Consider the following 26,888-nt stretch of genomic DNA (forward strand, 5'->3'; position numbering starts at 1 on the left):
AATGTTGTACCAATATAAAAAAAAATTATATTTGAGAACCAATTTATTTTAATAATTATTGTGCTTTCAACTTGTTAACATTTCTATACAAATTATTTTCAAATATATTTCGTACACCCTGCTCGATTCTCGTTTATTCACTAAGGTTCCTGAAAGCAGCTTAAAACTACATAACAACTTGTTTGCTTCAATCATGGCGTAGAGATTTAATTTATAGTTGCATTATTTGGTTTTCGGTATTGATGTATGAATGCGGACACCGTGCATATTTTTTATTTGCTCTTTTAACGTTTGTGTTATCAATTTATGCTGTTTTAAAGTGGATAAGCCTTCAAATTCCTTATCTTCCACAAATACTTCAAACATTGCACCACAACCTCCAGATACATCAACAACATTGACGCTTGCCTATAAGAGTTAATATTTGGTTTTAAAAACTGGATTAAATTACTTTAACTTTATATTTGCCTTAGGAAATCTGCCAGTTAACAACTGTTGTATTTGCTGCTGGGCGTTATTTTGTTGAACCGACGATAAAAATCGTGTTAAAATCGAAGCGATTCCCCGCAAATGGCTCATTGTAACCATATATTTCAACTAGTACAAATGAACATGAAATTGTAATATGAAGAGGTACAGTATGTTTCAAATGATTATTAATTATACAGAGTTAAGACCAAGAACGGCGAAAATCAACAAGGGTTTATTTCTGACATCTCGCATATTTTAATACCAGCTGTTTAAAGATTCGTGATTTCCATCGCTCTATTCAGGGAACGCATTTGAGAGAATAAAGATAGAGCCTCGAATCATATCATTCTTGACATATGTAAATTATATTATATTACGCATCCCACTACTATATAACTTTTTATGCGAGATTACTGATACCTGAACCTATCGTTAGATGTCTTCGATGACAACTGAGTTACATTAAATAACAACAACAACAATCCCGACAAGTAGACCTAAAGCTGAAAAGTTTAAAAAAGCCACATAACGGACAAGTTCGTTGTTGTTATAGCAGCAGAAAACATTCCTAAAGTAAATCGGGGGAATGCTGTTGAGATGACAATCCTTGATCGGATAGAAACCCGCGTCCGTTCCGCTTACGTAGACCCGACTGTCGTGGGACAGGGTTTTCAGCTATGACCTTTGTCATGTACAACGCTGCTGTTGGGCACGTGCGCATTACCCTCGATTGTTGAAGTCTACGATACTCGCGATGTTCCCGTTGCCACGACAGTTGGGTCTAAGTAACCGGACCGGACCTGGATCTTTATCCGTCCAAGGACTGTCAACTCGCCACCATTCATCGAAATTACTTTAGGAATGTTTTCTGCCGTTACAACAACAACATGTTCTCGATATTTGCTCTATATGTCACTACCTTACCTTAACCTGTCACTAGTCACTCTCCAAACACTCGGTTCGGAAAATAATCTGAAGGCTTCCGTTAATGAAACCTAGGAAATTGAAATCTAAACACTTTTTCCAGAGCTCAGCTATGACTTATGTTATTTGATTGGTCGACTAGCATAAATAAAATGTTGAGGTAAAAAAATGTTTCGAAATTAACCCAGTGACCAGAGGGAATTTCAAAGAAAGAGGGATAATTATCAAAGTTCGGATTGTAATAAAGTTAATGAAGAGCTCACATCACAAACTGGAAAAAATATAAAAGAATCGTTGTTGGAAACAAGGTAACCGGCCGGTCAGGCGGTCATAGCCATGCAGTCACTTGTGGTCACCTAAGATTAGTAGGCCATTCTCATAATAACCAACAACTTCATCCATTTTGCAACCAATATATCGAACATGGTTGTTTACCGACTTACCTCGCAAGCCTGGAATAACCCTCGGCTCTCTTCTTGGCCCTAGAGTTGGGTTTGAGTAGCCGCTAGAAGAACAACAAACACCTTCCGTTTGCTAACGCAACAGAAACAAAAACGACTTTCGCATGAGCATAATTTGTAAATGTTTCCTTTTCATTTCAGTGTGGCACTATTTATTAAATTTGTTATCTAAAATATGTGAGACAATTACAGTCAATCATACACTGTCAAGTTCATCCCATGACTCCGTAGTAGCGATGGTTGCGTTTGGAGTAGGTAAGGCCTTTTCAGAAAAAACGTTGCATTTCACAGAGTCCCTATGCGATTGAATTACATTAAAATTTTAATTAACATTAGGCCATTGTAGTGTAGTTACAAACATACACACCAATACATAGAAATATATAATTTTTAAGAAAAAGTGGTGAAAATTGCAACTTACCTGGGATGGACAGCAGTCCTTTGCTGATCCAAATAGAGTGAGGCATCTTGTAAGACCTTTTCTTGCGCAGTGCTATTGATTAATTTGTGTTGACGAAGCCAAGTGGCCCTTTGTTTTTGCTTTTCAAATGTGGATAAGTTCATTTCATTTATATATTTAATTTTATGGTTTTTGCTATTTTCTTGAAGATTCGTTTTTGATAAGTTAGGTCGATTAAGAGAAGCTGGTCTATGTTTTATATTTTTATATATGGCATGCATGTTTTCAATATCATCTGTTTCAAGAATTAATAGGTAATAGTTTGTAAATGATGTGTCGCAATTTTTATTAATTTAAATACCTTTGTTTTGAATATCAAACTGATAATTTGAAGGATCCTTTCCATCATTTAGTACTTCTTTATTCTGAGCCTTTGTTGGACCGGAATCCCCTTTTGATTTATTTTTTTGGTGAATACCAAAACTGAAAGGGAAAAATTCGCTCGGTTATTGTATTCTGTAAATTCATTTCGGTTGCAGTGTAACGTATTGTAATTTGTACGTTCCAGCAATTTGTTACTTACATTCGTATAGATGTTATATCACTGGTACTTCTCTCTCTGTCTAAAGATTTTGCTCTTAAATATCTATGCTTTACTTCGACTCCAGCTTGAAAGTCCTAAAGATACAAAAATAATTTTTTAAATATAAACATAGAAATCACTTAGAATTAAATTACTTACATCCCGCATATTATATGTTAAAACAAGATTATTGGCAAAACTTTCTGAAAATTCTGGATATAAATCTAATATATCTAAGAGATCATCTCTGTGAATTTTATGGATATCACAGTAAGTTAGAGCGCGGACATTGCCATTTGACTTTCCTATGGTTGCATAGTTACAGGGATTTTCTCCAAAAATGTCGTCTTTACCTAAATAACAAGTGAATTTTAAATTATAGTTGCATATCCAGATTAAGTATATATATAACCGATTTTACATGTTTAGGTGAGTAGGGTGCTGCCTAAAAATTAAAAATAAATATGTATGTAAACATATATAAAAAGTGTAATACGTAATTTGACCCCATTGTAGTCACATGGATATGCATAAAAATGTATATATTTTCAAGCCCATGATTTCCTGGACTTATTCACAGAAATCCAAAATAAATCGCCACTCAAAATGTGCAGTCAATAAGTAAAATCAATTTTTAAATTAACTATCCACTTATCACAAAATAAAATCATGGTGTAACGTCATTTGGTAATATGTCGTACCTAGTATTACGACGGTGTTGTTATCTCTCTGTATCTCTATTGAACCCCTTGCTATGAAAAATAGTGATGTTAAAACGTCTCCTCTGTGTACTAAAACGTCTCCAGGAGGTGCATGGGTAGTTTTAAATTTTAGAGAGAGAGCTCTGCAAAATAATTAGAAAAAATTGTATCAATGAACAAATACCATACATATGTAGATGCGTTCAATAACTTGTGATCTACATATGTATGTATGTACATAAATTAAAAATATAGACATTATTTGGTCGTAAAATGTTTATTGCTTACAATTAGCTTGCCTTGAATTAATGAATTAGAATTTATTATACAAGTATTCATAGCCTACATATGCATGTACTTACCTCAGACAACCGGGACTGGCTCCCGCAAAAGCCGAGCACGTTGTTAGTAGTTTTCTATTTAAGTGCAAACAAATATCGGCTTGAAGACATTCTGGAAACCCCTTTAGAACTGAGTTCATATCTATACCATTCGTGTAAGACCAAGCGTGCTGAAAATACTCCTCTAATCGCTGTCTAAGTGGATTTGGAATCTAAAATTAAGTATTCAATCTTGCTTCATGAACATATTTTTCCTTTTTTACAAAGTGTTGGATTACCTGATGAAATCTAATAAATTCACGCACCCTCAACATTTGTGTATGATACCTGGCAGTACCCGAGTAAAGTCTTTGTATTATTGCAGAAACATTTCCAAATATACTCGCATACATAAGAGCTAAAAAAATTTAATGGGTTTTTATACTAGAGCGCTGAAGGAAGAACATAAACACTTTCAGAACAGCTATACTTATTATAACCCAAGTACACAAAGAACGATATTTCAATGTGCTTTGTTGAAATAGAATTTTTTTCGGGATCCTTACATTATTTCAGTGCAGAAAACACAGTTCAAATGTTTAAGGTATATTCCCATTTAAATGTATTGTCATATAAAAAGTATTGTAAATATCGAGAATAACAGAAATTAATAGACTTAGATACTCAAAATATTTTCTAATCTCGTTCCGTGCAAAACCAAAAACTATTACCTCATAAAATGCAGTAGCCTAATCCTTTGGGTTGCATAATCCTATTCTAGCTATTTTTAATTATGGATATTGATCATATATTTTTGCATATCTAACTAAAACTAATTATTCCGCTCCATGGAATTCTGTTTGTGGACTCAAGTACTCATTATAATACGAGTACGAAAAAAATTAATTGTTGTACAGACATTAGCAAATAATTAACTGTATATTAATTCTCTCTTGTCATGGCTAATATTATGTGTATTATAATCGGTTTATTCATTTAAGTTCCAAGTGTATGCGGATCCATATTATTAGTATAATACCAATAAGCTTTAGCATTTAAATGCATAAAACATGAAAGAAAAAATTTGTATGGACTGAAATAAATACTTGTAAATTATGCTAAAATCGAAGGCAAATACTGAATTCGAATAATTGAGGAAATCTGTTTCCTAGATTAATTTATAACAAAATACAAATAACGTACCCGGGCAAGTGAGGGATCAAGTTTGGTGAATACTAAATAATTCACATTTAGTGAATATAACGAAATTCGTTATTTGAAAATTGTTCCTATCATGAATTTATTAACATATCATTGAATAACATGCTCCAAAAAAATATGTACATACATACATCCATAACGCAAGTTAATTCATTGTACTTACAGCCCACAAGCATTACACATATTGTAAAAACTTTCTCAGCGTCAGTATTTGGAGCAACATTACCAAATCCAACAGAGGTTAATGATGTAAATGTAAAATAGAGCGCAGTAATATACCTAGACTAAAATTTTTATTTTTATGTATGGAAATTAATTAATATAGTATATTTTATACCTTAATTGTTGGCCCACCAGTATTATTATCAAAGTATGGCTCTTGAATGTCATTTCCTAATGAATGCAGCCAGCCAATGTTTTTTGTTAACAGAGTTCTCTCCGCGTTTCCTATAGCATACCTTCAAATGCAAATATATTTAACATTAAAGAAATGATATGAATATATATGTAAAGTATATATGTTTATATATATACAAGTATATACTAAACAAACTGAAAAGTAGCATAGAAATTAAAGCAAGACCATAAAAAAGAGGTGAATTCATTTGGCGGTCCGTTTTCATAAATTACTTACGACTACGTTAGCGAATAATCCTCAGTGCATTACGCTAGAACTCATAGATTCCAAAATTTACTCTATAACCTTGCCCGTTCACTTTTATCTGACCAATCTCCACAAAACTAACTAAACTTGAGCAATGAAACTGTTCAATTAATCAGCATTCTATTATAAATAAAAATATGTTAATGGCGGAGTGTCGCCCACCATTTAAGTATGAGCAATATTGCTTCTTGCTTTTAGAGCTGTATATATGTACATTTAAGTTCAGTTATGCCTCATAGAGCCAAACTAGAGTTTGCAAGCTAATGTCAAGGCTGATCCGATATATTCGCAAATTCCTACATACGGAGTTGGACTGCTGCTTTGGATTTGGGAAATCATGGACCGTTATCACTACCTTAAAGTTTTAAAAGATTCCTTATGCTGAGTGGAACATGCCTTTAATTTGGCAGTTCCAGCATGACAATGACCTGAATCATACCTCCGGTGTGGTCAATACTTGGCTACAGTATCAAGGAATCGATGTTATGACTTGGCAATCTCCGGATTTAAATCCTGTAGAAAAGTAAAGAAAAAGTTGGGGTCCATTAAATAACGAAATGAGGAGGAACTTTTGGAAAAAGTCCAAGAGGCGTTCAATACCGAATTAAGTCTGTAAAACTCTAGTGGAATCTATACCGAAAAGGTGCCGTAATCGCAAATAAAGGTTTTGCAAAAAAATTCTAACTTATACGCATCTTTAGTAATAATGGTGTAATATTTACGAGTTTTGTTTCCATGATTCCATTTTATTGAAGTTTCATTAAAAGCTGTCAGCTGATAATACTTAAGTTTGTATTAAGTTATTTTTTCTTGTGAAATGAGCTACTAAATACTACAGCTGCACTGGTAGCACAGAAACAAATATAACAGACCTTTAGCTTACTACTTGTTAAGTTACACTTTGAATTTTCTTTGAAATCTCGAAACGTTCTCTTTTCTAAAAACCCGAAATTAAATTTAATCTCGATATTAAATCTAAATGATTTGTATTAAAATTAATAATGATTTTTAATAATAATAAATAGGTGAGTGTTCAAAGGATGTGTCTTCAAATCTTATGTGAGGTAAATATAATATACATACCAAATACAAGCTAGCCAGTGGGCGATCAGTACAAATGTTGCCATGAGAAGAACCAATACAGCAGCGCCATATTCTGAGTATCTATCTATTTTCCTAGCTACCCTCACGAGCCGGAGTAATCGGGCAGTCTTGAGCAATCCTATTAGAGTGGTTGTCTGCAAAAAATTGAAATATCATTTAACAAGCGCAAAGACGTAATTAAGGACAAGTGATTAAAAGCAATGTGTGCAATGTGGGATTTTCGGAACACCCCGAAAATTGGTAAACGAAATTTATAAGTGTAGATAAGTGCGTATGTTGTTTTCTTTTTATTTGCAATCAATCAACAATTTCGCTTTGATTGTTAATATCTTACAAAATATGTATGATCACATGCATTGATGTTACGAAAACATTAAAATTGTTAATTGATACCAAAATTGAATTCCTATGTGCAAGAGGTGCTTAAGTATAAGCATAAAAGTTACAATATTTACTGTCCAATTTTTGGTGACTTTTGAGATTGAAAGACCTTTTTGTTCTCCATGGACGCCACGGACAGCCTTATTCATAAAATGTTCGTATAAAGCGAGTTCAAAAAAATTTAGCTTTGTAGAAGATCATTCGAAATATATGTATGAATATTGAGATCCACATTCACGTTTTATTTTGTTTAGACGGAATATGTATAGTCAGATTTGATCACGTGTACTTCTTATCATTTGTCGATTGTCACATATTAAACATTTATAATATGTTTAAGCTTAGTTGGAAATTATTAAAAGGTTAACATTAACCACATAAACATATAGATTCCATTCCGGAGACTAAATTGGAAGACACAACCCCGACAGGCAAATAGAAGTCTAAAAAATGTCATATCTCATAAATTAATCAGTAGAAAGAATTCGCATTGACGTGGGAGATGGATATGAGTTTTAAGTCTTAGAGACTTTGAGAAAGTCAATGAAATCATCAATCGATTTGACAGTTTTGTTTAAATGCATATTATTTCAAAGTTTTAAAAAATAATACTTAAAGTGAAAAGATTAATATAAATCTGCTTGTCATTCAAAATATATAGATGATGATATATGTAGGTATTGTAAATGTAACAGCAAGAATTAAGGTTGCTTATTGATTCATATTATTCTTGTATTTAATTTTAGTAGTATGTCATGTATTCTTTATACATACACACATACATGAATAAAGTACAAAAGTTTCTTATTATATACTTATGTAGGTGTTCTTTGTACTTCATTAAGTGCAGCAGCGCTAGCAAAAACTTTTCTGCTATTATTCGACACATTTTTCGCATTTTAATCAATTTTGTAAAACCTAACGATTTCCTTTTGCCAATGAATGCTTTCGGCAATTTTTTTTTTAATGGCGATAATAAAGAATATTGCGACAAGTAATAAGAACCGTTTGCAATTGAAATAGCACGCACAATGTGTTAGATTATATACTTAGAAGTGTATAGTTGTGGAATTGAAGCTACTGGGTAAGAATACAGCATTTTTAATTTGCTTAAACATAAAAAAGTAGTTGCGCTCAAAAGCTCATTAAAGAAAGAATTATTCACTAATAATACCTCTTCATTATCCAAGCCGAGCTGTAAAACATTGGACACATAAGAAATTACAAAAATTAAACATACAAAAGGTTTGAAAATATTTGCAAAATTATTTAGATAATATATGTATGCACTCTTCTTTAATTCCAAAAATTACTTTTTTTAAACAGTTTTCTTAATTTATCTTTATTGTGTTTAAAAGTATATTACAAAGTGGTGTGGTACACCTTGCTCAGGTGTTGGCCGAGCTGTACAGCTAAACAATCTTTTTAGTATGTACATTACTCTTTTATAATTTAAATATGTATGTATATTTATTTTTTCGAAAACGTGTGTGCCCATACATACATACATATATGGGATATGAGAACAATTCCCTTTGAAAATAAATAATGTTTCTGAAACCATACGTGCGCTATTTATTATTGCCGGTTCATTTAAGTATATATATGTAGTATACATGCATATCATATACCCATTATATATATATGTATGTATATATCGTTGAAGTTTATATGCTTATTCAATTCTACTATGTAGAATTATATATAACAAAAGCGAAAAAATGCTCCTTAAACATCTACTCGATCGTCAGACATTTTCATTTATTTACATAAAAATTGAATGAAGAAGAAATAATTAAAATAATCGGTACAGTTCGAAAATAGTTTTTGTAATTTTTTGCTAAGTAAAAAGGATTTCTGATTGTGATGCTGATAGTCCCTAATTATTGGAAGATATCTGCGTGCGTAGTTCAATTTTTAAATACTCTTAAGAAAAATATATATGTATGGTATATGCGAGTTTTTTATGAATTTGAATTTATAGTTTTATTTGAAATCTTATTCAATTAGAATTGGATGGAATTCATACAAAAATTACATTAGATATAAGAATATATTTTAATTAAAACTGGTAGACAGAATTTCTTATGCTAGACGAGGTCTGCCTGTCGAGGGGCGATCGCACAAATTTCGAGCATTGTGGTAGGGGTCAGACACTAAAACGGTCTAGGCACCGCCGGCCGTCGTTGAATGAAGTTGGTCAACTAAATGTAGTTTGATGGTTTTAATATGAAACAGGCACACTTTTTCGTTCAATATTGTGTGCACCACTAAAAAACATGTGACAAAAGTACAACATTGTTATTTGATATCTGCATTCTCAAACATCGATATTTGTATTAGCACAGTGTAAGAAGTAGTAAAATTTTCTTTGTTGATATATCAATTCCATAAAAAAAGCTATTTTTGAAAAAAAAAAAATTTATAAAATGCATTTGTATAGTTATAATTGTTGCCACTTCAAAATGTTTCATGATATTTTATTGGCGTATCCTTCTTTTTTAGAATCTATATATATTATATACCTAATGCGAACTATAATGAACTTATCCAAAGATATAAAAGTAGCTCTGGGGTGTTCAGATTCAATATGAGGGATTGATAGTGTTGTTAGAAATAAAATTGTTATATATGTTTTAAGGATTGTTATACTTATGTGACATATTGCTATAGAGTATAATACTTTTGTTCACCTAACGGTTATTTGACAAGCCGATTTGAAATCCGGGTGACTGACTGTCCATTTGTGCAAGGTGTAACTTGAGTAAAAGTTTAGATATCTTGAGAAGGTTGGTATTGCAGATAACGAATCGCATTAGTCAGTTTAAAAAACTCGAGTGACGAGGCTCCGTCCTCTAATAGGTTTAACGTATATATCTCCTAAACCGCTAAAGCTATAATAAAATTCACTGAGGACAAGTCTTTTTGGCACCCCTACCGACAGTGTGAAAATAGGTTAATTCGAATTATAACCACTGCCACTCCCCATATAACGGTTTTGTTGAAAACTACTAAAAGTGCGATGACTCACTGAATAAAAGTGCCACAAGGATTAAATTTTATAACGAGGAAGGTAGGGAAGGGTTTTATAAGAGCCTCTGTCAAAATTAGACGATGGGCGTGGCACCGTCTACATTTAGGAGAAACCCCTTTCTCGGGACCTGCTCGACCGATTTCATTTAAATTCGCTATGTAACATTATTCAGATATTCCTATATTACAGTACGAAAACGCCTACTTCTCATATAAAAGAATTTTAAATTCCATCTGTTTCTTTCACTCTCCAGTACACAAATCAAGCACTGGATAAAACTTTACACGAATAGTGCCTTTGTATGTATGTGCCAAATGTTATGACTTGTTGTTCAAATTGGAACAAAGTTATTCAAGCCCCCAGCTACCGAATAAGTGGATCACAGCTCCTTTTGCGAACTTTTTATCGAAAATATAGGTTAATATGTGGGATATATTATAGAAATTCGGAGAATATTATTTTCTGATAATAGTATGCCTCTATGCTAAAAATGAGTTGAATTGGATCAATAATTCCTTTAGTCCCCATATATCCAGTACAAAAATTTCCCAACTTCCGCCTGACTTTATATCTCAAATTTCGGTCAATATGTGAGTTATCTTATTAACTTAAAATCGAAAAAGCGTGTTTTTGTAATAATAACAAATCTTTGTGCATAAAATGGTTAAAATCTTTGACTTTACTCCTCATACAAGTATATTGGTATGTTTGGTGAGGTACCTTAATAAAATTTAGAGAGCATCTTTTTCTGTTAATAACATGTAGTATTGTCAAAAATAGATAATATGAACGCCCTAACATAGATGTTTGTATAATAAATATAAGAAATAATATATATTATAAATATATACTTATATATCCTAATGCTAAATATTTCGAAATGTCTGCAAAAAGTTCTACGCTCGGGTGTATCCGAATATTATATACTTTTACAATTTTCATTTTTAGCACCTGGGCTAAAATAAACGTTCTCTGAATTTTAATTGAGATATCTCGCAAATGGCCGATATCTTCGGTTCATAGGCATTGAGGTTCTCGTATTTAATATCATTTGAATTGGGAAGTTATGATTCGATTTCGACTATTTTTAGATGAGAGATGCCACACCTTGAGTTTACTATTTATGCAAATTTTATTCCAATATTTTTATTGGTGTGGCTAATTTGACTCAGCTAGTCACGCTGATCGCTCATATAAAAGAATTTTAGTCACGCTGATCGCTTATGTATATACTACTTTGTATATTTTATTGGGTCTCCGACGTTTCCTTTTAGGTATTACAAACTTCGAGGCAAACTCAATTTACCATGTTTAATCAATTAAAGGCACTTGAAATGGGTATGAATTAAACATGCTGTTAAACCATATTGCTCAAATAGAAACTTACAAATTTAAAATCTTCAATCCTCAATGTACATATCTATAGTATTTTATATGTATGTAGATATGTACTGAAAATCTCGATGTAATCAAAGAAAAAAATAAAATGGGCAGCATGAAGCATACCGTAGGCTATATTGTGCCGTGGGCATTTATGAAGCGTAATTCAAATTTCTCAGGAGGAAATATAATTGGGATACATGCAACTGGATATGGTTATGTTTGTATAGTATTCAAAGGCCAGTACTGAGATAGGCATATAAAGAAGTGCGCCTACCTAGGCTAACGTCGTGAATTGTGTGGTTTATGCACGAAGACAAAAAAGTATCTGTCATTACTAGAAACCGAAATTTGGTATGTAAGAAAACTGCATAGTCTAGGTACATATATTTTCAAATGTATAGGACATTTTGAACAATTAAATTACCTCGTCGGTATCACTTCCAACTAGCAGTAAATCGAAGGGAATTGCAGCCACTAAGTCAATTAGAAACCATCCACTTAAATAGTGAACTGCAATACGTCCAGGATGCGAGACGACTTCATCTTGTCCATCAATGAATGTAGTTCGAAAATTTATAAGTATGTCAATTACAAAAGTAACATCAACTGAAATTTTGATAAAAAGATATATTAAATGTAGCAAAGGTATATCGTTAATGGGTTTTAATTCATAAATATTATCTAATTTGAACATGTTTAGAATATTTGGAAATAATATTATAGCGTAATTTTACATTTTTACCTCTCGTTTCAGAGTTGGCGGTTTGTTATAAGTTGCGTCTGTTTGACAAAAAGCTTATGGTAGAGTGAGGTAAAAATCGATGCTAAATGTATGTACATACACATTGTACACTGTCTATTATATAGTATAGTGTACTATCCACTATTATTCAGTAAATCATTTGTAAAAGTACTTACCAATTAAATCTACAATAACAAGTGGATCACTGTTAATATATTTGTTTGTTCGTCGTTGATAATCTGGCTCTCCAAGCAAAAATGCAGCCACATATGGTGTGAATATTGCTGTATATATCACAAGTATCAATATTATCCAATCCCAAACGGCTTTGAATGGTGAATAGTGTAATATCGTCCATTTGTGATATTCTGTGTTGTCAATCTTTTTATCCGGTAAAATCGTTGAACCTAATGATAAGACCTGAAAAGTAATATTGCGAATACGGATAACGGTAAAAAATACACAGTTTCAAATTATTCTTGTTTTGTGCCTTTGTATAACTTTAAAAATGCTTGAAATGTACATATGTGATATGTATTTTTTACTTACAGCCTCCACTGAATCTGGCAATTTCAGTGGCTTTGGCCCAAGTAAAGGTTCTTTGTCGGGAATGTCATCGGTATGCTCCTTTGAAAGCCTCTGGGGGATTTTTTTCTTTATAAAGTTTTGAGACGATATTTTTGATCGAACGCTATCATATGATACAGTCTTCTCAAAAACATTTGCTTGACTATGTATTCTATCTTTTCGTTTGTTACACGTTAAATCATTTCCATAAAAAGTGTTGTTCTTGTGAAGTTTATCCTTTTCGATTGGTGCCACGGATGCGTGTATGTTTTTCTCTTCACATTTCACACAGTTTCCGTCATAGACGTTCCATTGATTTCCGCTGTTCGTATCATCGCTATTATTCTTATTTAATGATGAAAAGTGCTTTTTACTTTTACTTATATTCTCAGCAACCATACAATTGGTGGTTTCATATATAAACTTGTCATTTTGTTGTTCACCAAATTTATTTTTTATCTTTTTATATGTAATATTTTCACTTTCATCTGTTCGGGCAATTTTGTGATAAATAAATCGATTCACATTTATATGATTTTTAGAATTTAATGGATACTTATTGTAGTCATAACCTTCGGTAAATATGCCGGAATTAATTAGTATATCCGAAACAAAAATGGTTTTCTTGTCCATTTTCCTGAGCTTACACATAAATGAAAATAACTCTTTTTCTACAAATTTGTTCAAGTTATTATTCAACAGTAATTCGTTAAAATTATTTGCCTTGAGGCACACTTTTTTATTACGAGTTTGTGGTGTTTGCTGCATGCCATTATTTGAAATATAATATTCACATTGCCTTAAAATTTTATCCAAAATACGGATTTCATTTAGTTCGAAACAAGGATTATGAGACATGCTGTAATAGGTTAAGGCGACTTGATGTGTAGGTTCATTAAAGATTTGATCGAAAAATATTTACCTCGCTTTATAGAGAATCTTTGATATTTTATGTTATAATAAATATGGAAAAATAAATCGAGTTCACATATATTAAACAGTTATTTTCTCTGAGTTTAACTGTTTTTAAAACTTCATTTAGTTAACAGCTTAACTAAATTCGTGTGAATATAAAAAGTAATAGAAAAATCAATATTACCGAACTGCGCAAGAGTTGAACTACATAGTTCATCCTAAAGCAATGCATTTGAATTTTTAATACATGATAAAATGTTAACTGAATAAAATTATATCTGTTTTCAATAAAAAATTTTCGAATCTGATTATTTATTTTGACGGCAAATAAGCATGCATATTCTCTAGCTTCGATCCATTCCGATCCTTGTTTTCCGCATAATCTATTATGAATCAAGAATGATTCTTTGTGTGTTAAGTCTACTGACCAATCTATTTCGAAACGACCTTTCGGAAAGAAGGTGCTGGATGAGCAGGGGAAGAACATCTGTAGCTTCGGTTTAAGAAACCGATATATACGCCTGCTTATATCTTCTGAATTTTTCGTGTTTGAAATATTCAATATAAAAATTCCCACCGTTACATGTAGAGTACTCTAATGGGGCAATTGTTACGATCGCTTTGGACTCGACCTTAGCTAAAATCCGTGATTCTGATCAGAAATTACGCCTATAGTTATACTTTGAGTTGGAACTTAAGGACTAGCAGTGAAGGTTTTCAGTCTGGTTCTGTATCCTGCATATCTAAGATCTAATCTGATAGCAGAAGCTAACCAAGTTATAATCGAAATTTAAATTTCGATTCAACATGAGCAGTTTCTATTTGATAAATGAAGGAAAACTGTCAAATGTAAACACTTCCATAGTGTAGTAGTAAACGTCACCGGTGCAATTCTTGGTCACATCTGTCACAACCTAAACCGAAAAAGCAAAGGTAAAAACTTGGCGTAATCTCTATCTCAATCAGTTTAGAACTCGATATGGTATTGAAAAAATTTATATATTTTACTAAACATGATTTAAAGTTTTGTTGTATGGCAGCATGTTAATATAAAAGATGTTTGAATAATTATTACGTTTGGCAGCTCTGTCCAAAATTCGCTGTCCCAATTATTATTGATTTGGGTAAGGAGTATTCAAAAATTAAATTTGCTATGACTTCTAAAAAAATAGAGGAGGGTCAAGAATTAGTTCGACAAGCAGAAAAAAGGTAAGTGTTTCTTATTAAGTTATAAGAATTAATTGTGTGTTTTAGTTTAAAGGTTGGATTATTGAAGTGGAGACCCGATTATGACGTAGCTGCAGATGAATACACAAAAGCAGGTACATATTTAGTATATTTAAGTCAGCATTAATCATACACTTTTTATTAGTATATTCTAACTACTGTTAAACGTGCGAAATAATGATATATATCACATTATTAATTAAACTTTTCTTTTGTGTTAGCTACCGCCTTTCGTATAGCTAAGTCTTTTGATCAAAGCAAAGAGTGCTTAGTAAAGGCAATTGATTGTCATAAAAATAATCGATCTTGGTTTCATGCTGCGAAATGTTACGAACAGGTTTAAAATTATTAAATATTTAAAGTGATAGGTAATTAATTTTATTAATTTAAAGATCATCTTGATATTGAAAGAAACCAACAATTTACTCGAAATAGAGCCAAATGTAAATAAGGCATGCAATCTTTATCAGCAACATGGATCGCCAGAAGCTGCTGCAACCGCATTAGACAAAGCTGCTAAAATTGTAGAGCAAAAACATCCTGAAATTGCTTTGAACTTTTACAAGCACGCTTTGGAAGTTGTAATGGTATTAAATGAAAACAATCTTTCATAATTATTGATCATATTCTAACAGTTGTTGATTTATAGTTAGACGACTCCACACGACATGCTGCTGAATACGCAACAAAAATTTCACGAATTTTGGTAAAATTAAAGAAGTACGTATACAATTTTTTTTAATTACTCTAAGATCTAGAGGAAAAAACTTTTTCAATGAACTCAACAATAGATACGACCAGGCCGCTGATGCAATAAGAAGGGAAATTGGGTTAAATCAACAGACAGAGTCATATGGCCAAATTGGCCGATTAGCTGTAGCCCTAGTTTTGGTTCAACTTGCTCGAGGAGACTTTGTTGCAGCTGAGAAGGCTTTTAAGGAATGGGGTAATTGTTGTGATTCGGATGAAGTTCAAACATTAGAAATTCTTTTGCAAGCATTTGATGATGAAGATCCAGAATCAGCTAAACGAGCTTTAGCTGCTCCTTTTATACGACATATGGATGTTGAGTACAGTATTCTCGCTCGCGATATACCACTACCACATGGCTTAGCAACTACGTCAAAAACCGACGTGATCAAGGATGCTGCACCTTCTTATATGTCTGCAAATACCGAGGTAAATTGCATACATTTGTTTTTACTGTTATTTGTCAGGTTTAGGTATACTACTATTACTACTACTTATTCCTAGTTATTTATTTTCTATATCTTGCTTTCTTGAAAAAAAATATATATATATTGATCGGTTACTACTATTTATCAGTTTACTGTTAACATACATTTTCAAGAAGTAATAATTGAAAAATCGAAATGTATTATAAATGACAATGATTACAACTCATTATCTTTATTTCTTAATTTTGGGTTTTCGGAGTTCTTAAAATATTTATTTATTGTGAAACCGATTTCAATTAACCAAAATTAATTTTTTTGATACATTTTAAGCAAATGGACGATGGATTAACAAAGCCTAGTGTACCTAACCATGATGAAGATGAAGAAGAGGAAGGATTGTGTTAGTCATTATTATTAACTAGTTTTATTGCAGAAGCTAATGTTTGTTTTGGTATTTAATAAGGTTAATAAAAGTTTACTCCCTTAAAGAAAATCTTGTTTTTAATATGTCCTTATTTATGAATCATAGATTTTTCTTCTGACCGCCGTCTGCATATATTTTTAAAATGAAAATTTTCTTGAATGAAAATTTTACAACAAATATACTATATTCATATATAAGAGACAAATAAGGATACATTTAAACTACAAATATTAAAATTAAAATTTTTAATATTAATTTTACTAATTTCCTAAATATTTGAAATTTCAGAGAGCTGGCAACACATATAAATTTGTTTTGACAGATTAAATTTTCGTTTTGTGTTTATGTAGTAGAGTTGAATGTGTGCTTGCAGTCGTCGTTTACGTCAAAATTTGCAACAGTGGGCTGGTCGGTCCATAGATTTTAGACTCTAAATTTGTGCGTCAGAAATTGTATTAATAAAGAATTTTGGCGTTTAAATGAAATAAAATCAATCAAAGAGAATAAATTTATGTCATAAAAGTATGATAACAACAATATGTTTATGAATTCACTAAATCTACCGCGCCTCGGGTTGTCGGCGGCAACGATGTGTATATACTGCCATGAAAATACGATATATGAGTAAAATAGAAAGATTCTGCATTTATACACCTACTAATGGACATTAGAATAATTATTTAATTAATATCGAAATAATATCTGACCATTCAATAAAATGAGTGCAATAAAAATATATTTTTGTTTTGTGAATAGAACGATCATATATCAAAAAATCTGGGTATAAATATACAAAGATGTGTGGTTTAGAGAATTTTATGCATCCGCATAAGACACTATTCATCGCCGCTATGTAAATTGTTTTGTTACCTATGTATGTAAAATGCAAAATATAACAAACAAGGTATAAATGTACCTTTGCTGCATTTGTATACAATGTAAATTAAGGCGTTTAAAAAAAATTGTGTGAAGTTGGATTCAAAAAAGTTATTAGAAATAAAATGCAAGCTAAAAAGCGGTATATTTTGGTTTTTGTGTCTTGTGCATTTCTCGCATATTGCTATTTTGGTGGTTATCGACTCAAAAAAAGTGACGGTTCTCACCGCAATCTTCAAGTGGTAGATGCAGTAACGCGCGCTCGTCTCCTTGAAAAATTACCCAGTTATCAACCTAAAGAAAACGTTCATATGACATTTGGAATCGATAAAACAGACAATGCAAGTGAGCTAGATGAGGATAAGCACATATCCACACATGACATAAATAAGGCGCTTTCCTGCCGAATGGAAAGTTGTTTCGATTTTACAAAATGCTATGAAGAATTTTTAGTGTATGTATATCCACCAGAGCCGTTGAACTCTTTGGGTGCTGCTCCCCCTGTATCAGCTAATTATCAAAAAATATTATCCGCAATACGCGAATCACGATACTATACGTCCCAACCGGAGCGGGCGTGTTTATTTGTTTTAGCTATTGATACCCTGGATCGAGATTCTTTGTCGAATGACTATGTTCGTAATGTTCCATCAAGGCTGGCACGTTTGCAGTACTGGAACAATGGCAGAAACCATTTGATATTCAATTTGTATTCAGGAACATGGCCTGATTATGCGGAGGACTCTCTTGGTTTCGATCCAGGTGAAGCTATACTAGCAAAAGCTAGCATGAGTGTATTTCATATACGTCCAAACTTCGATATCAGTATTCCCCTGTTCCATAAACAGTTTCCTTTACGTGCGGGCTCATCTGGATTAGTACAAACTAATAACTTTCCAGCAAACAAAAAATATTTACTAGCCTTTAAAGGAAAAAGGTAAGTTTACATGATAATACGCTTTCGTTAATTATAATGTTCTATATTTTTACAAAATTGATTAATTTAGTGGTCTAAAAATTTTAAGTTAAAATTATATTGACAATTATTTAATATTTGTCCGTAATTTCGCAAGTCTTAATTCTGTCTGCTATTTGTGAAATTTGAAATTACTGACCCTATGTCTTCTCTTAGCAAATTAGGATTATCAAGTACCATCGTGAATGCGGATGTCATAGCCATATACATATACATGAACATATAATATATCAACATATTTTAGTCAAAATACTTAGTTGTGCAAAGGTTATCAATTCAATGCCCATTAACCTAACTAAATTGCACAATAAATATGTATATATATGTATATTTTTGAACAAAATTATTTTATTACTTTTCCACTCAAGATACAATTTGACCCAGACGGGTCCGTATTAACTGCGCGTGCAAACCAAATGGATGAAAATGTTTGGTTGGATTGGTACAGTCATGGCGCGATCCTCGAAGCGGATTTTTCAGTTTCAAAAACAGAAAAAAGTCACATGGACAATGACGATGACTCTTGTTGTTCGTTTGTTCTAAAAGTCAGTCACAATCATGCTAGAATGTGAAGGTGGTTTTATGTTTACGTGGTTTTCCGTTTTCGGCAATACGCTAGATTGGTGGTCAGTTTTGATCTCATATTTATAAATTCCCAACTTACGTCTCGTCATCTGAAATTATTCGGTTGTTATTTGTGACCTCTACTCTACGTCGGTTTTGAAAAAGGTTCAAGTTCTTTAGTTCGAGTCTAGCATTGACGTGCTTCATACCTAAAACATTAACCAAAACGGTTGAGTAGATCCAAAAGAGACCTTGAGATCCTCTGCTATCTCACTGATGCAACACGTAGATTTTCAAGCACTGTTTCTTTAACTTTTTCAATGTTATCGTCATTAACAGATTTGGACAAACGACTCACATTAGGTAAGTGTCACTCAAATAATCGTGTTAAAATAGCTTCCCCAAAACAATTCTGCAACATTTTCAATGATTCCGTGGATATGATTCCACTGGAAACACAAAATTTTAAGCAAACTCGTTGTTAAATCCGTGATAAAAATCGTCAGAAAAACGTACTGTGTCGTAAACAAATAGCTGCCAAACACACACTAATTGACATATGAGGCCTAGCCTTCTCACGGCAAAACACTGTGCAATATCGTCTTATCGACGGCAACAACAACCGCATGGATACTACCCTAGATTGTCAGGGCATAGCTATACGATCAGGCGATTTCGAAATGATATTTGATATATAATATATGTACTTGTACATCCCCTCAGTTACAAGCATAAGTGATCTCAATTAGGAGATATGGCAAATGGTAAATAAACATATGCAGTCGAAATGGGTGCAAAGCTTGAAGTCTAGTAACCTCTCCATCGGCGTGAGTAAGCTTGTGCCAAAAGATGTGTTAGCCGATGAATAAACAAAATGCCAAAAGACTGCGAGCCACTAACTTTTACCGGTGCGGAGGTTGAAGTTGTCATTAACAAGGCGAAATAGTATAAGTCTCTCTGCCTAGACGGTATAAACATGTCTAGCTTCGACGTGAGTAAAATATCTAACAAAGGTCCTCAATCTGTCGTTGACCACTCTTTATATACCCGATGTGTGGAATGTTAGAAAAATGGCCCCTCAACTGAAATCTGGGAAATCCGACAACGTAGAAGAGTCTTATCATCTACTCTCCTTTCTCCAGTAGTGAAGACACTTGAGGCCTTTTTTATTCGCGATCTTCACTCATCATCTGAGCCTAGCAGACCATCAACATGAATTATCTGATCTGTCGGCAACCATCAGTATTATTTCAAGTTCAAAACTCTAAGTTAAGAAGAATTAAGCAGGGTATTCCACAGGGTGGTATTCTCTCTCCTTGTTAACCCCTGTTTAACTTCTTATCTCGAAACACCCTCAACCACCAGAGAATTTCCATCACCTCATACGCAGATAATTGTATGATGTTGACATTGTATGGAGAGCATCCATAAATACCAAAGGAGATGGATTTGGCGAAATTCAACCTTTTTAAAAATATTTAAGACGTTTGTTTTTAAATATAATATAAAATGTATGATATAGGCTCCAACTCCACTACACTAACTACACCGCCACTACGAACACAACTGATTTTAGACTCGCACTGACCGTCATTCACAGTGGAGCTATTAACATCTTCATTGTCTCCCTCCCAGTGAATGGCGTCCTTGAAGTCAAACCACCACCCATTGCAGACGCAAATTCATTCTAGATGCAGTAGCAAGTGGTTAAGTTCCTATTTATCGAGAATAAACCCCGTTCTACCATATATTATATGTATTGTGTGCAATGTGCCGCTTGACTGTAATCACTTCTTTGATAGGGCAAAAACCAACTCATCTAAAAACTAACCCCTCTCCCTATGGTCCGACTCGTCGAAAAAGCACGCTTCCTAGACCACTCGTTAAATGATTTTGATGACAATTAATTTGCGCCTTGCCCCCTAAACACCAGATAACCGCTACAATAACAACAACAACAAATTGATCAACCTAAAATTTCTCCAAAAATTGTATTTGTTCAGCACAAAGCTGCACCCCATCAATGCCACGTTGATGCATGGTACTGCTAATCAGCACATTATGTAATACTCTGTACTACCTGAGGCAATTTTGTAATTTGACTATTTGTTATTTTATCTGTTTAATTTTCTTTAGTTTCTATTACTATGTAAACGAGAATTCATTGTGTATAACAGATGTGAGGAAAGATAAGAGATTGTTTGTGCACAATCTAAACCTATTCTTCTGTATAAATTTTGTCACCAAATTTAATTGATCCACGGTTATGTTCTCGCTTATTCTGTAGCCTAGGTAATTCGACACTTTGTCTCACCTTAGCTGGCGCAGTTGGTTGTTTTCTTGATCTGCCAGTTGGAGGAGAGGTGACTTGTTCTTTGATTTCTGTTGCTAGCATTGGTGTTGTAGTAGTAGAAATTAATACTGAGTGTTTCATTTCGCCATAGTTGCCAAATGATAGTTTATCTGAAGCAAAATGAGACGTAGTCGTGGAAGTTGCAACCTCTGGTGGCCATTTTTCACTTTTGATCCGCGTGGGCAATCCTTGAAACCGACCTCTAAACTTGAATGTATCTCTAGTGTTACTAATATTGCTTGGAGTCCAATCGCCGTTAAGTACTTCTGAGTTCTTGCGTTGTTTTGATCTCGTCGGTGGACCAGAGTTTGCAGGTATGGAAGATGGTAAGATTGTAGCAGTTTGTAACCGTTCTTGAAAACGTCTTAAGAAATTGGCTGGGTAGTTTGGTGGCTCCTCTGTCAAGGTACTTGTTGTGATTGTTGAGCTAAACTTATCTCTATACGCTGTGTTTGTGGGTTGTATTAAAGAAAATTTAGATGGAGCAGTTCGAAGACTAATTTGTGAACCTTGCATTAAGGGTAATGCTATAGACTCTTCAGCAATATGTTCAGTTACTTCATAACCATTTGACTGTAGTTTTTGGTCTTGGTAATCATAACTATTGTATTGATCTTGCACACCAACGGACGATATCGGTTGTTGAGAAATCTGTTTTTCTGGTTTAGGCAGACTTTCGGCCATAAAACTGGTGTGTAGTGGACTTAGTGTATTTGGTTTGAGCGGAGAGTAGGTAGAACCTACTCCACTAGTGTCACCAACCACTGGCAACCAGGAATTGTGGTCATCCGTAATTTCTTTGTTCGCCTGTGATGAGTATTTTTCATTCTCGGAAAGAAGATTTTGTTGGTGAACATCGCTGCTTTTAACTGATAATTGCCCTTCGGCAATTAACTCTTGTTCTTTTTCAATCTTCTCCATTTGGTCACTATTGAGATACGCGGGTATTGATTGTTTGTATGAATTTACCGTTTTTAAGTCGGTTGTAATCGTTGGCTTCGTTATTATTTTTACAACTTTTTTGCTTGGTCGAATTTTGATAATTTTCATAGGTTTCTTTGTTGTGGGGTTATGGATAATGTATTTTATTCTGGTGGTCTCCGAAGGTAAATAATCCAATAGTTTATTTGTAAGCACTGAGTGTCCATTGGGCATTAGATCGGACGTCATATGTTTTATGGAGTATGGCCTGGTGGCCTTGTTGCCTACTAAATTATCTATGTGCATTTGTTTCCACATGAAGCGACGTTGCAGCCTAAAAACACATAACTGTAATCAATATTATACAAGGAACTAAATAGCTATATATGTATATTTAAGAATGTATTTGAGAATTATAGATAATTTACGTTGCTTCCTTGCCATTGGCTATCGCTCGACAACTGAGCAAACAGAACAGGTAAAGTATATATCGCAGTTGTTTGTTATCCAATGTAGTCTCCCAAATAATACGCTAAGGATAAAAAATTGCAAAGTAATTAAAACGATGTTTATCAACATAAATAATACATACGAAACACTTGCACTTGTTAAAGAAATTAACCATTTTATTTAATGCTCATGCACGAGCTGTTTGCGCTGTAACGATTTCTGCAAGATTAATTTTTAGCATGTTGGCTGCCATTCAATTTATAGAGCATTGCATATTTCAAAACTATTCACTATTGGCATTCATCAAGTCTGCGATGCGGTGCATGGTACAATCTTTCAAGGCAATAAACTGCAGTGAACTACGCTTTAAAGGGGAATGCACGCTTACTTAGACAGTTATGTGATATGTATGTTCGATTGTGCATTTGCTTATAAATCGTGAAACAAGTCAGTTTAAGTCAGCTAAAAATAATGAATCATTGGAAACTTTTCGTTATTGTTTTTGTTTTTTACATCTCTTGTTTATTATCTTCCTTTTTCCGCATAACTTTTGTTATTAATTTGCCGATTTTTAACTTTCTTTCACATCTTACACATTGAATTTGGATGGTTGAATATTTAGGTGGCAGTTTATTGCTATCTATTTTTAATATCCTTTTGATTTACTTAAATCATGGTATATTAGGTACAAAATTATATGGTATTATGAGAATTAATATAATGAATACTCGCGAGTAGTGAGTTTGAATGCCACCTGGGGTAAAATCTAAACTTAGGCGAATTTCTTTTAGCAACGGTGCTGCAATAAAAATGTATTACCTGCATATGTACGAGTTATCCCTATATCTTATTATCTTTTACAATATCTTCGCTAGATTTCTGGGCCAGAGAGTCTGTAATAAAATATTGCTTGTGCCTTGTCATTGAAGTCTTAGTTCCAAGCACTGCAATTGTTTTTCGGTTGGAAGCTGGTTGATCTTTTTGTTTGATATATCGTGAAAGATATATTATACTATAATATTTACTCTTAATTATACTTTCAAACGTGTGCAATTGTGTAATATTTAATGGCCTTTTAAAGGCGTCCAATAATATACATATATTTGATTTGATTTCATTATTGTCCCTTTTTTACAGATATGTGCATGGAATTGGTTCTGAGACACGAAACTCCTTATTTCATTTACACAACGGACGGGACATCATTTTAGTCACAACTTGTCGACATGGCAAGAGTTGGCGGGAACTTCAGGATGGGCGATGTGATGAGGACAATCGCGAATATGACAAGTAAATTATAAATACTAGTTTTTTTAATATAAATTATTAATTTAGTATATATTGTATCAATGTTATGTTTCTGAAATATTTCCAGATATGACTATGAGACGCTATTACAAAACTCTACATTTTGTTTAGTACCACGTGGAAGACGTTTGGGATCATTTCGGTAAGTTTTATTAAGTTATAAACGTTCAGTTTTACTATGTTGATGTTGAAAATATCCTTCTCCTAAATACTACTATCAATTAATTTGTTTTCTAAAGGTTTCTAGAAGCACTCCAAGCGGGTTGCATTCCAGTTTTGCTATCGAATGGTTGGGTACTACCATTTGAGTCTAAAATAGATTGGAATGATGCTGTCATTTGGGCAGATGAAAGATTATTGTTACAGGTGGGTTAACTTTGCTATGACACTCAAAAAAAAAAATTTAATTATCTGACAACTAGAGAGTAATCAAATTTTGTTTTATTACGTTTTTATACACAGAAAAAATCACTTATTATTTTTAAGTTCTTGCTATTTTAATAGTAATAGTTAATCAAACTAAAAACTTAAAATGTTAGATTGTAGAGTATACTTACCCACGTACGTACTCGCAATGTTAATTGGTTAAATATGTTTCTTTGCATATTTTCAGGTGCCAGAAGTCGTACGCTCTATTTCTTTGGAACGAATTTTGGCTTTGCGTCAACAAACTCAAGTTCTTTGGGAACGATATTTTGGATCTATAGAAAAAATTGTGTTCACTACGTTTGAGGTGAGTCGCAATAATAAAAGATAATAATAATTCTCATCAATTGATCATTTCGTATTCATATGTTACTATAATTTTGAAACTTTAGTCTCATAACTTAATTTTATTTTACCCATGCCCATAAGTGGAGAGTATTTTATCTTTATCTCGAAACCAAAAACAAAAAAAAAAACTTAAAAAATTGTTTATAATTAACACTAAAAAGAATTTACTAATGTAAAAGCCTCTTCGGAAACCCTTATCATTTACACGATGCTTTACTTAGTTAATACAAGAGTGTCGCAAATCAAAAAATAGTAAACCGATGTAAATAGCTCTACAATTTTTAACGGAAGATATTTTGTTAATATCAGCTTAACTTTTTGAACCTCACGCTTTCGCTTTGAATGTGCTTTTATAGGTGGAAAAGAGCTTGTTAGGGCGATGCAGTTATAGAACCACATTCTCTTTTTATTAGACACTGTTAGCCGATTTTATACAACATATGTTAAAAGTGAAAATCTCACTTATCAGATACTTAATTTGATTTTTTTTAGTACTACTCCGAATTCATAAATAAAAGTCCATGCCTTGACCATATTTAAATGCATATTTAATGTAAATTAAAGTTGTAAATTACATTTATTTTTGTACATTAGATTTGGTGAAAACGTATATGAGACATATTTAAGTAGCTCTGAGTTTATAACTTGTATTTTACGATAAGCCTCGCAATGATAGTGGGAATTGAACTGTTGAAACTGCAATAGTGTTGTGCTGAACGAAAATTCCTTACAAAGACTTGGCTTAAAGTTTAGGATATGTTTAAATGCACATAAAAAACTTAAAAGTTTAATTAACTTTGTTTGTGCTAGTTTACCCTTAATAGATACATACATATATACTATGCATATATTAGTGTAGAGATATTTATCTGCAACACCTGCTGAGTTTTAAGATATTTTCATAGTTGCACTCTTAGAAAAGTAGTGAGAATAGGCTCCTTACGCCAGTTGAACCGACTCCTGAGCCGAGTGTGAAACCGCTGCCTGATGTGCGGTGTCTCGACGCGTGACTGGAAAGGTTTGAACGAACACGGTCGTAGCTGGCAACATCCTAAAAGTGAAAATAATTAAAAAGACGATTAATTTTATTCCAAGTAAATAAATTAAAAATTTAGCAAATTTACTGGTCAATCAGAAACTCTAAGTGTTGACAGTGGCTGCAGATGTGACACATGCTACAGGTGTTGTAAATCGACAAGATTCTCACCTCTTTGTCAGCGTTTGCCAGAACGCTGCGCATTGAATCAGCTACTGGCCATTTCTTCTTCATTACCAGATTTTGTGGTGGATCGTGTCCAATGCCTGCATCCACTGACCAAATTGTGACTGTAGCACCAGCGTTAATTTTCGCTCCTCGCGAAAATTTGAAAGCCAATTCCTCATCGCCGGCGATGCGAGTTAACTGCCATCCGGTTAAATGGATCTCATCGGTGCCCTTGTTGTGCAGTTTAATGTAACGTCCTTCACTATCGGCGTCGACAATTTGCAAATCGCCTTTAGCGGCTGAATTAACAGAATATTCGGATAAATTGCGATCCTCCGATTCATCAATAACTGTGCGACGACGTTTGACTGCACTAGCGCTGCCACCAGCGCCCGGTGTTGCCGAACGGCGACCGCTGGGTGTGACACGCCCTGAACGTGAAGTAGAGCTAACAGATAAATGAGTACCATTTGAGTATCCTGAGTCGGTGTTAGTGCTAGTTGCAGGATGATTGGGTGACGAAATGTTTAAACGCCGCTCCTCACCGCACAAAAGTTTGTCATAAGCGGCAATTTCGAGATCCAACGAAACTTTAATGTCCATTAAATCACGATACTCTTGCAATTGTTGTGCCATTTCGTCGCGCATTCGTTGCAGTTCAGCCTCCAATGAAGCTATATATTGGTTATGGCGAGCACGCTCACTATCTAGGAGGTTTTCTAGTTCACGTATGCGCGCCTAAAAATATGTAAATAAAACAGT

The 26,888-nt window shown here is 33.3% G+C and overlaps 6 protein-coding genes across 13 annotated transcripts in view; 2 read left to right on the forward strand and 4 right to left on the reverse strand.

Moving 5' to 3' along the window:
- Positions 1–25: 25 nt before the first annotated feature.
- On the reverse strand, positions 26–607 carry LOC138855701 (bolA-like protein 3). Its single transcript, XM_070109009.1, has 2 exons — positions 469–607; positions 26–408 (listed from the first exon to the last, which is right to left on the reverse strand). The coding sequence occupies exons 1-2, from the start codon at positions 586–588 to the stop codon at positions 223–225; spliced, it is 306 nt and encodes a 101-aa protein (XP_069965110.1). The 5' UTR covers positions 589–607; the 3' UTR covers positions 26–222.
- On the forward strand, positions 493–16,769 carry gammaSnap1 (gamma Soluble NSF attachment protein 1). 3 transcript variants are annotated; one of them, XM_014234799.3, is made up of 8 exons: positions 493–633; positions 14,956–15,080; positions 15,126–15,193; positions 15,320–15,435; positions 15,491–15,685; positions 15,748–15,818; positions 15,890–16,277; positions 16,607–16,769. In XM_014234799.3, the coding sequence occupies exons 2-8, from the start codon at positions 15,025–15,027 to the stop codon at positions 16,679–16,681; spliced, it is 969 nt and encodes a 322-aa protein (XP_014090274.1). In that variant the 5' UTR covers positions 493–633; positions 14,956–15,024; the 3' UTR covers positions 16,682–16,769. The 3 variants fall into 3 exon arrangements, with proteins under 3 accessions (XP_014090274.1, XP_069965106.1, XP_069965107.1); XM_070109005.1 differs by lacking the exon at positions 493–633 and adding an exon at positions 6,771–6,809; XM_070109006.1 differs by lacking the exon at positions 493–633 and adding an exon at positions 12,454–12,477.
- sei (seizure) lies at positions 1,968–14,022 on the reverse strand. Of its 2 annotated transcripts, XM_070108994.1 has the most exons (15): positions 13,879–14,022; positions 12,939–13,815; positions 12,566–12,809; positions 12,072–12,253; positions 6,829–6,983; positions 5,419–5,539; positions 5,245–5,365; positions 4,160–4,278; positions 3,903–4,093; positions 3,541–3,683; positions 2,999–3,192; positions 2,840–2,934; positions 2,618–2,739; positions 2,278–2,551; positions 1,968–2,152 (listed from the first exon to the last, which is right to left on the reverse strand). In XM_070108994.1, the coding sequence occupies exons 2-15, from the start codon at positions 13,812–13,814 to the stop codon at positions 2,053–2,055; spliced, it is 2,937 nt and encodes a 978-aa protein (XP_069965095.1). In that variant the 5' UTR covers position 13,815; positions 13,879–14,022; the 3' UTR covers positions 1,968–2,052. The 2 variants fall into 2 exon arrangements, with proteins under 2 accessions (XP_069965095.1, XP_014090268.1); XM_014234793.3 differs by lacking the exon at positions 13,879–14,022 and having other exon boundaries at positions 12,939–13,851.
- On the reverse strand, positions 13,451–23,319 carry LOC106617539 (uncharacterized). Of its 4 annotated transcripts, none has more exons than XR_011396201.1 (4): positions 22,983–23,319; positions 22,819–22,922; positions 19,475–22,724; positions 13,451–13,528 (listed from the first exon to the last, which is right to left on the reverse strand). XR_011396201.1 is itself a non-coding variant. In XM_036374315.2 (4 exons), exons 1-4 carry the CDS (start codon positions 23,013–23,015, stop codon positions 19,092–19,094), a joined length of 1,566 nt encoding a protein of 521 aa, XP_036230208.1. In that variant the 5' UTR covers positions 23,016–23,068; the 3' UTR covers positions 18,881–19,091. The 4 variants fall into 4 exon arrangements, 2 of the variants coding, with proteins under 2 accessions (XP_036230208.1, XP_014090273.1); XM_036374315.2 differs by lacking the exon at positions 13,451–13,528 and adding an exon at positions 18,881–19,226 and having other exon boundaries at positions 21,431–22,724; positions 22,983–23,068; XR_004978960.2 differs by lacking the exon at positions 13,451–13,528 and adding an exon at positions 19,134–19,226 and having other exon boundaries at positions 19,326–22,724.
- The window catches only part of ttv (exostosin glycosyltransferase 1 ttv), a 15,864-nt gene continuing 6,032 nt past the window's right edge, over positions 17,057–26,888 (forward strand). Inside the window, exons 1-5 of the mRNA XM_014234794.3 lie at positions 17,057–18,513; positions 23,978–24,130; positions 24,216–24,290; positions 24,388–24,514; positions 24,762–24,881. Coding sequence (XP_014090269.1) covers positions 17,702–18,513; positions 23,978–24,130; positions 24,216–24,290; positions 24,388–24,514; positions 24,762–24,881 — 1,287 coding nt within the window. The 5' untranslated portion in view covers positions 17,057–17,701. The remainder of the gene's footprint in view (positions 18,514–23,977; positions 24,131–24,215; positions 24,291–24,387; positions 24,515–24,761; positions 24,882–26,888) is intronic.
- LamC (Lamin C) overlaps positions 25,449–26,888 on the reverse strand; it is a 4,388-nt gene continuing 2,948 nt past the window's right edge. Inside the window, exons 3-4 of one of the 2 annotated variants that reach the window (XM_036374314.2) lie at positions 26,047–26,864; positions 25,449–25,973 (exon numbers count right to left, since the gene is read on the reverse strand). In XM_036374314.2, coding sequence (XP_036230207.1) covers positions 25,862–25,973; positions 26,047–26,864 — 930 coding nt within the window. In that variant the 3' untranslated portion in view covers positions 25,449–25,861. The remainder of the gene's footprint in view (positions 25,974–26,046; positions 26,865–26,888) is intronic. The other variant, XM_014234795.3, reaches the window with a different exon arrangement.

This window comes from Bactrocera oleae, chromosome 4, assembly GCF_042242935.1.
Source record: "Bactrocera oleae isolate idBacOlea1 chromosome 4, idBacOlea1, whole genome shotgun sequence".
Taxonomy (NCBI): domain Eukaryota; kingdom Metazoa; phylum Arthropoda; class Insecta; order Diptera; family Tephritidae; genus Bactrocera; species Bactrocera oleae.